Source organism: Neopsephotus bourkii, unplaced genomic scaffold, assembly GCF_033783945.1.
Source record: "Neopsephotus bourkii isolate Nb327-2 ecotype Australia unplaced genomic scaffold, CSIRO-AGI_Nbou_v1 NB_145, whole genome shotgun sequence".
Taxonomy (NCBI): Eukaryota; Metazoa; Chordata; class Aves; order Psittaciformes; family Psittacidae; genus Neopsephotus; species Neopsephotus bourkii.
Window position 1 is genome coordinate 101,844 of NW_026900662.1, and position 9,946 is coordinate 111,789.

At 40.6% G+C, this 9,946-nt stretch overlaps 1 protein-coding gene across 1 annotated transcript; it reads left to right on the top strand.

Moving 5' to 3' along the window:
- The first annotated feature begins 7,842 nt into the window (after positions 1-7,842).
- LOC133221132 (tetraspanin-3-like) lies at positions 7,843-8,667 on the top strand. Its single transcript, XM_061369797.1, has one exon. It carries the CDS (start codon positions 7,843-7,845, stop codon positions 8,665-8,667), a length of 825 nt encoding a protein of 274 aa, XP_061225781.1.
- The last annotated feature ends 1,279 nt before the right edge of the window (positions 8,668-9,946 follow it).

Sequence of the window (9,946 nt, forward strand, 5' to 3'; positions counted from 1 at the left end):
CCTCTGATTTTTATCTGCTGAAAATGGGAATACTCATGTGCCTCAGGGTATATTGGTATGGATTCTCATGCTGGAGCCAGCACTCAGTCGAGATCATAAACTCTGCTGAAGAAATGTGCTCCAAACTGTACTGTAGCCTGCTGGAAGGTTCTGAAGAAGACACTTTGGTTGCAATAACCACACATTGCAAGATGCTGTGGGAGAAAGTAAAAGGCTTTGGCAGTCCTAGCTGGATTTCAGTATTATAAGCAACTCACTGAGGTTTCTGAAAAGACTTCTGATGCCCAGCAGTTTGGCTTGAAAATTGGGTTTTTATAAGTACGTTAAACCTCAAAATAAAAGAAAGTGACTCCTGCCAGGGCAAGACCAAGTTGTGCTGCTTGTTGTTGGGTGTAGAAGTTAGCAGAGACACCCCTTCTTGCACTGCATTCGCATTTTCTCCCTTAAAAATGTTGTTACATTCCATGTTCAAATGCATTTTTATTTGTTTTTTGTTGTTTTACATGCAGATGCTTCTAAGAGTTTAAACCTAATAGACCCTTTCCATGTCAGTGACAGTATCTATATTTAAAAGCAAAATACCTCTTGAAGGCAATTGTTTGGTGGAGATATTGTAGATAGAAATACAACACAGAAATATATTGCAAATATCTTTGGGTTTGATTCTTTTTTCTTTTTTTTTTTTCCCTCTAAGAAATTGCATTTCATCTGAATGGAAACACATAAAAATCCTATTAAAATTGGTTCCACTTGTTTGAAATGTGCTGTAAGAAAAATTCTGACAAAATTGACATTTTAAATGCTCCTATCACGAGTTAGGAAAGGTGATAAAAATAAATTTTGTACTATAGTCAGTATAAAACCTGGTATGAGATGAACATTACATTTGATATAGTACTATGCCAGTAAAAAAGAGAAAAGGACTTTATCAAATACTTTGACTTCTGCTTGGATAAATTTTGAACTGCCTTGTAGGCTGACAACATTCTTTGCTAATATCTTTCTTGGTGGAAAAGCTGAACTTTTGATCATTTGTCAGATTAACTCCAAATAGATGTTTTTGTCAATTTTTTTTTCCCCAGTCAATGAGTGGAAAAAGGAATCAGTTATTCACCAGAAGAATCTACACCTTGCCAGCCTTCATCTTTGCAGATGAATTCATGAAGCACAAGCTGTACGAATCTCATTCTTTAGCATAAGCTCCTATTACAGGTCTGAAGAGTTCTGACACGCTGCTATCACCAGAGTAATCCAATGCTCTCATCTTAAAGCAAATTGCAGAATCTGTCTCTGGCCAGACCAAATATTTCAGCAGCAATCCCACATCATTACTACTACAATGCAGGAATTTATACTAAACCACAGCTGAAGTGAACCTTTAATCAGGAATTTTTTGCATGTGGTCACACTCGGTGTTCCCCCCCTTCAGCTTAGTTTTGAATAACTACTTACAGGAAACCGTAGCACTAAGAACAAACACATCTCACCTGAAGTGGCCTCAAGAGCAAACTGATATTGAGCCTTGATGTACACTGTAAGATCAGCAATGTTATCCAAGTTTCCATACTGTAATAAATCCTGATGAATTAAGGCTGAAGTTTCTGGATCTCAAAGAGCATTGAAAGGCCTATGCCCTCTAAGAAACAGAGCAGTCAAAGGCAACATTTGCAAAAGTACCTCAGTAATTTAGGACCCTGAGACTGACTGATTTTAAGATTTATCACAGGATTAATTTGAATGATTTGTCCCAGATGCTGTATTTATATTTTTTATAGTATCGATATAAACCAAAGATTTCCAAATTTTCATTCACAAATGGCTGCTTGATGGCTGTGCAGATAGATTCATTCACACTGTTGGGCAAAAGGGTCAAAAGCAGAAAGCTCATACATGTCATTTACAGCATTGCCAGGTCCTGCCTGAGGCTTTACAGGAGAATGCTGCCTTAGGAGGGGTCCAGCCCAGTTTTGCATGAAAGCCGTCTGAGGAAAAAGCGTTCCACAAGGATTTATTTTTCTGAGGAGACACAGCTGAAAAGAAGCGTGATTCATGGGAAACTCTGAGAAGTGTAAGCTTCTTGTCAGGTCTTTATACAGTGTACTGATATCCAAAGAACGTATTCATATTCATCCAGATAATGTATTCAGATACTTCGAGCTTCTTCCTTAAAGAGAAATCTACCGGTTATTTTAATGAGCTAATGATTAAAGGCCCTCTATTTCATACTAAAAGTATTTTTATAACTTCAGAAAGTGCCCAGAAATCTTGCATATGGTTTGAAAGAACAAGTAAGAACATTGTATTCACATGAAAAATGTTGTAGCTAGTGATGGTTGAAAAAAAAAAGAAAAAAAATTACAAAATACTTTAAATGTCAAGGTGACTTCAATTTCACAGTGTGCCGTCCTTTCTTAAGTTTCGAAAATTTTTATGTAGTGCCTTTTCCTCCAGTCTGTTTTTTTTTACCAACTGCAATAAAATGTAGGGTATGAAAAAAATGAATTTTTATTTCCTTTTCATTTTGCCATTCTGTGTTTTTTAAATTCTTCTCCAACTTCTGTAGCAATGTAAAGACAGATAATGCCTTTTTTTCTCTTTTTTCTTTCCTTCGTAGTCTGTATTTGTCCCAGTCCCAAGACATTTCGTAATGATTCAAGACTGAAGGAGGGGAAAAATAAAAATTTATGAAAAAAGAAGTTTTAGTCTTTTTCTTGTGTTCAATTCATGAAAAGAAAGAAAGAGGGAAATAACATGAGAACATCAAACTTTCAACGTATGTTTTTTAATATTTTCAGTACCAATGAAAACCTGGAACATTAAAAGCAAAACTAAATGGCAGCCCTGAAAGCGTTTGATGTGGTTCTTCAATTACAAAAAAGGCCGCTTTTGGTCAAGCAAACAGAACCAGGGGTAAACATCTGACTGGCTCTAGTTGAAACACCTGCACAATGGTAAAACAATTCTTGTGGAGTGTACATTTTCCCCATGAATAGGATATGGCAATCATATCTCCTCTGCTTGCTTCAAGCTTTCCATGATAGTTATTAGTCTCATGCAAGGCAATAGCATAGGACCTTGGTTACTATGGCAACTGGTTGTGCATGGCAGCGACTGTAGGATCTGGGTCCAACCAGGGTTGCTCATCCTTTTTGCATTTGGGCTGTCAGAATGATCTTATAATGTGACATGTCTCATAAGGTAACGCTTTTTATTCCCAAGGAATCAATAGACTTAGCAGCTTTCAAGTTTCCTAGAAATAGCTTTCCACTTGGTACTCAGTCCTCCTGTGTGGTGTTTTGAGTACCCATCATCATTTGAATGGTCCGATTGAGAAGAACCATTCCCCCCACCAAATATCACTATTTTTTTTTTACTATCACTTTACATGCAGTCTGGGCTTTTCTTGGGAACTGGAAAAATTGTGTGTTTGAAGTCCCTTTATCTTAGGAAAGATATAGTGCCAGGGCCAGCAGACAAGGTCAGGAGCAGTGAAAGAGTGATACCAATGATACGTATTTATCACTTTTTCTGGATCTGCCAGCCCTCCTGGGTCACATGCCAACTTCTACCCACTGAAGGGGCCAGGAAGGTGGTTGAGGTGGAGGGAAGCTTAATGTAAAAGGCTGAGGTAGATGAAGTTGATAAAAACCTCTGTTTTCCAGTAAAGAATTTAACCTATGCTTAACCACACCTATTCTAAGGTGTGCTTCAATCTAATAAAACCTTAAAAAAATGTTCTAAATTCTCAAGCCAAACCTCTTCAGAGTTCTTTAGCTTCACCTACAAAATCCAGCTAAAGTAGCTTCATGTGTATACAGGTTCCAGTGTGTCGTGGTTTAACCCACAGCCAGACAGCTTGTTACACACTCCCCCCCTTCTTGCCCTCCCCCTACTCCTGGGAGAACGGAGAGGAGAATCAAAAAGAAATGCAACTCCCACGGGTTGAGATAAGAACAGTTTAGTAACTAAGGTATAACACAAATCACTACTGCTACCGCCAATAATAGTAATGATAAAGGAAATAACAAGGGAAGAGAATACAACACCCCATCACCAGGTGACCGATAACTTGCCCCCCCCAGCCCGATCAAGCACCGACCCATACCTCCTCCAACCCTGCAGTCCACTCAGCCCTTCCGGCTAACTCTCAGTAACATCCTGGGCATGACGTGCTGTGGTATGGAATACCTCTTTGGTCAGTTTGGGTCAGGTGTCCTGTCTCTGCTTCCTCCCAGCTTCCCTCCTCCCTGGCAGAGCATGAGGCCCACAAAGTCCTTGGCCAAACCAAAACATCATTGTTTTTCAGCTCTGTTCCCTGCTGAAAGTCAAAACACAGCACTGCACCAGCTACCAAGAAAGAGAAAAATGACTGCCACTGCTAAACCCAGGACACAGTGGAAATGGCGCCTGCTTTTCTGAGGCAGCTTTAGGGTTCCTCTGTATTGCCGCTGTGACAATGAATGCAGTAGCTGAGGGTCTGGCTTAGAGATCTTGTCTCATTTTATATGAAGCTTGTACTAAACTTAGAAGATGGGCAGGCCTAACTGTGCCCTGATTCCATGGTCACCTCTTGGTTTCTTCTTGTTCACACAAGTCTGAATGGTCTAGCTGGCCACTTTGAATTGTTTCCCATTACAGCAAGAGCTCAGATGTGCTCTCATGAATCTGCATGACAGCCTGCACCATTTAAAATGAGTCAAGTCATCAGCCTATGTTGCATTCATACAACCACAACATTGACTTGATGACTCTCTCACTCCAGGGATCATGTGGAATGAAGCTCTTTGACCTTCCTGGCTTATCACAGCCATCCAACGTCAATCATGGTTTGCTGGAACAGTGAATGCAAAGAATACACAGCAGACATTTTATTAACTTGAAGGATTATACTTTCAGCAGCATTCTAGAAAGTAGTTTATCTAAGATGTATTATCTGTTACACCCACATGTGAATTTCAATACTCATCAGTTCATAAGCAGAAACAACACCAGAGAAGGCAGGGATGACATTTATCATGTTATGTTATTTACTACTAGGAAGAAAACAGAGGATCTTTCCTGTTCTGCCTTACCTATAGGCTTCTTGTCACACTACAGCCTTCACTCATGGCTTTCTTCAAGGTTTTGGCTACATGTGCAGATAAAATTACTTAACGCAGTGCTATTGAGGTTGGCAGTTAGGTTCTTTTGGTACTTCAGCAACAAGTTCTACATCTTTCTTGTTCTTCTTTGTATTGCCTGTTTTACCAGAGAGCAGACATTTTGAGGAGAAGCTCTCTTCTGAGCATGCATTGACTACTGCAAAGTAGGTGGGGGGTTTTAGGCCGCCCTATAAATATTAATCCCCCTGCAGCAATTTCCTCTTGCATAATGCTGAGTACGCTCCACCCCTCCAGGTGGCACTGGGCACTGAGAGCTTTTATCTGGGAACTGGGTACTAGTCAGTGATGCTTCTGATTCCTGTGGTGGATAGGCAGGCATGCATGTTCTCCTGTCTGCTGCACTACTACAGAAGTCCTGACTTCAGGAGGAGGCTGTGTGCAGATGGCTCCCTGCTCCTGTGGACTGGCTCACAGCAGTCTGTGTGGGACTAAGCCAGCACAAAGGCACCAGTGGAAGGGTCAGAGCCTGTGGCAGCATATACCCCTCTGTTTGTAGCAGTTGCTTCACTCCTCTCCCTCTCCCGTACTCTGTGTTCCACAGCCATATGAAAGAAATGGAAAGACCTCACAGTGGTCCAATATATCAGATTTAAGTAAATGGGAAGTTATCATATTTGGGGAATCTTTAGAAAGATAAGAATTTCTAGGCTTTGATAACCATTGAAATTTTCTCCTCTGTGTTCAGGGAGGGGATGGGAGTTACCCTGGCTGGAACAAACAAGAAGCGCAATAAAATTGTTCTGTAAGCAGTTTGAGCCTTTCTAATATATTTCAGAGACTGCAGTAAAAGTAAACAGTTTTGTAACTAATTTCTTAATATCTCATTAAGCTTTATAAGCATGGGGGGAAGCAGAAAGGAATAGAGGCAGGTTCATATGTTTGGGTTTGGTTTGGCTTGTTTGGTTTGTTTTTTTTTTTTCTTTCTTTCCCACAAAGTTTGCAAACTAGCTATAACCAGTTTTACTTCTCACAGAATTTTCAGATATGTCTATGATATGTTTCCTTGTACTTTTCTGATATCTACTGCATCATGGAAACGTTAAATCAGTGTGGTTTGCCTGGGTGCACAGAGGTGAGGGGAAATCCTTTCTGTTCTACCCATCCCTCCCATTGACGGAGAACATAGAAATGAGAGGAAAAGGGATTCAAGAGAATAAGTGAATGGCAGCAAAAACAACACAGCTGGAGGGCTGGGGGTAGCAGCAAGCAGAACACAAGAGAGGGCAGACACAGACTTCAGAGAACAGTTGCAGAAAAACATACATCCTAGAACAGCTTTGAAAGAACATTTGGTTAAGATTTAACAAGTTAATCGCTGCATGTTAATTACTGTTAATGGCAAAATTAAAAATAATAAAGCAGTTTATCTCATTCCAAAATAATTAGCCTTAATGACATGTTTGTACAGCACATAGAAAGAAATTTTGATGGGAATCAGCCCAACATCTGTGTGTGCATAGTATATATATCAGCAATAAGTCCTTGTAAAATGTCTGGCAGATGTGGGATCACTGGCTTTGCTGAGACTTTTCCAGGGATCTGAGCACCAGCTTTGATTTTCTGCAGGGTCTGCAGGTAGTGATGTTTCTGAAAAAGAGGATAATTTATCTGTATTCTCCCTTATGTATGTCTATTGTATTAGTCCTTGTCTGCATCTTGAGAAACGAGATGTAACAAGACTCCATCAGGATGATTAGGCAACCACTGTTGGCCTTTGGAATCTGAGTTCTTGGTGTCTGTGGCAAGTTTTATGCAGGTCTCCCATCCTGCTCAGCTCCTCTGTATCACATTTGATTAACATCGTGAGTAATAATGCTCTTCTGCTGGCTGATAAGTGGTGTAAATTCCCTTTGAGATTGTTGTGAAGACATTTAGTGGGTATGTAATACGATTTCTTTAAACACAAGGAAAAGTTACTACAGTCTTCCCTGTTTGTATTCAGTCATTACAGCACTCAATCAGATCAATGGTGATGCAAACTGAGGGATACTAGTCTGTAATGCTAGGGATTTCTCATCCTGGCATTTAGAGCAGTTGAAACTATCTATGCAGAAATGTTGCTAAATAAAAAAGGGTAAAATATTATTAACATCATTATGCCCCTCATAAAATCTAATTAGTGTTAAGCATACTGGGAATGATAATGAGTTTAGGTGAGTATTACCCATGCAGATACCTGATTGAATAGCTCTGCTTAAACTATTTCTTCATTAATAACTGACTGGTGTATTTGTTGCCATCTTGGCTACTGCAGTACGATGATAGTTGGATTGCCTGTTTCACTTGGGCAGTCTGATCTGGGCTAGCACAGTTGGCTACCACCTTGACTATTTATCTACACCCAGCTCTTTAACACATGAATGTAGTAAAACAAGGGGTTCAGCCTTTTCTTGTCTGCCTTCCTCTTCCAAATGCAAACGTCTCCACTGACAGCAGAGTAGATGACCTCTCCACAAGCAGCTTAGCACACACCTTCCTGGCTTCTGCAGGCTACAGTGAGCAAGCATCAGCATGTAGTTAGCTGAAGCATTGCCTATTCTTTGTGCTGAGTGGGTCTCACCAGTGTTGCTCCTTTGCAAGTTGTTTTTGGGTGGAGATCTCATCTGCTGCACCTGGCTACGTGTGGTGGAAGCCTCTTAAATAGTGGTGGTGAGCATTTGTGTTCCTAAGAGTGAGAAGAATGGAGAAAGTTAGACCTGTGGTGGTGTCTTTTTTGCACCCTTCCTTTTTTTGGTGCCCTGAGGAATCCTGGGTCAGATCCTTTGCTAAACTGGTACTCAGTTTCTTAGCCTTCATCTTCTGGGGCATTGCTGCTATGCTGGTGTATGGTGGAGTTTATGAGCTACAGATGCACAAGAACTATGGGTATTTATTTCAGGAGTCTTTCTTGCCTCTCCTTGGCTGGCTGGCTGTTGCAATGGCACTCATTTTGATACCTACTGGAGTTTTGGCTGTCTCTACTTCTACCAGGAGCTCCTACAATCAACAAGTGGCTCTCATATACTTGCTGTTGGTCCTTTTTTGCCTGGAAATGTCTTCAGCAGCTCTGGCACAGTTCTCCTCTATTCGGATAGCTTCTGAACTGAAGAGCGCTGCGGGTCACCTCTTCTATCAGTACAATGGAATATACCCCCAGGGTCCTGTCAGCAGAGCTATGGATATTGAACAGAGGAAGATGCAGTGTTGTGGGGTCCAAAATTGCACAGACTGGCTGAAGGCAACATCTGCCTCTTGGCATCTTCTGGGTAGAACAGCTTGTGTCTCTGAAAGTTGCTGTAAGAAGCATTCTAACTGTGGAAGTGACTTAGGCCATCTTGAGCAGCTTTTTCAGGAAGGCTGTCTAAAGAAGCTGGAAGATCAGTTGCATTTTGTTATTCTGTACATTTTTTGGTGCTCTACTGTGCTAAGTGTCTTAGGGCTGTTGGCTGCTGTCAGTAGTGGAATCCTAATGAGGTATGAGCCTTTCTATGACCTCCAAATTCTGCAATCATCTACCTTCCCATAAGCCTGTAGGCACAGGCAGCACTGCTGAACCTTCTGTACATTTCCTTGAACTTTGCAGTTGCCCCAGAAGAAAAATGCTTCTTTCCCCTTGTAAAGTATATTTGCATGTGAATCAAACCGATCAATCAATTTTATTTTGTTTTTTTCCCTTAATGTTACAATATTAGGTCAGTTTTCCCACAGCTTTTGTTTGATAAGCGTCTTGTACTTGAAAAAATTAATTGCTGGCAGACACAGGGAGGGTCTTCACCATGTGCAAACATGAAACTACTGTATGAGAGGGGGGGAAGCAGTAGGTAGAAGTATGTTTTGCTCAGGGGAACATGTTGTGAGGTCATGATCTGAGCTTTTGGAATAAGTCTTAACTGTACTAGAATCTTGTAGACTAATTAAAGAGCAGTTTCCTTCACCTTCCAACTTGTATTTGACGTTTTGGTATTTCTAAAAGAAGCCCTTTGGATAAAACTTAACACTTTTTTTTTTTTACTTTTCTTTTTCTCCTTCAAACAATCGTTTAAAAACAAACTCTGTCAGGAGTTGCACAGGAGCAACCCCACACTTAGAGGAAGAAGAAAGTGTATTTATTCATTTATTTCATGTCAAAACAAGGAATGACTCAATTCTTCCATTTTGTGGGGTTACATGCATACTTGATGACAACAGCTATATGCTGCTTTTTCTTATGGTATGTCTGTCCTACTCTTACTAAATCCTCTTATCAGTTTTCTGTGGGGCTTGCTCTAGTCTGCACACAGTGAGAGAGACTGAGTCAGCATATGGGCTATCCATATTCTTCTTTATGCCAGTGCTCTTGATGTTTAAGGAGGTGCTGGTAAAGGCTCTGCTCTATTTTGCAGAGCATGGCTGTGTGTGCTGGTAAATAAATGTCTATTTGGAAAATGTTCCAAACCCCACTGCTGACCTGGGAATGGGAACTGCAGCAGCTGCATCCTTTGGTAAGCATATGTAGGGAATCTCTGAGGTCTACAACTACACCAGGCTTTACCAGTCTGGGAACAAGGAAACTACCTGGCTCACAAAAAACACTGGACTGGGGAACTCCTTTAGCAATTAAAGTAATAGCCAGATAAATCATTACTATTTATTTTCTAAATTTTCTACCAAATGTCAGGTACTGTACAACAAATCTCAGACCACAGATCACCAGGTACTTACTTCCATGGAAAAAACCCCAAAGATTGGTTGGAGGATAGCTCTTGCTGACCTATCTTATTTATTAACAATTGTATGGAAACCAAATAAAATATACTGCAGGGTTG

Excerpts from the sequence above, each read along its gene's own strand:
- LOC133221132 (XM_061369797.1), top strand. The coding sequence starts at position 7,843 with ATGGAGAAAGTTAGACCTGTGGTGGTGTCTTTTTTGCACCCTTCCTTT.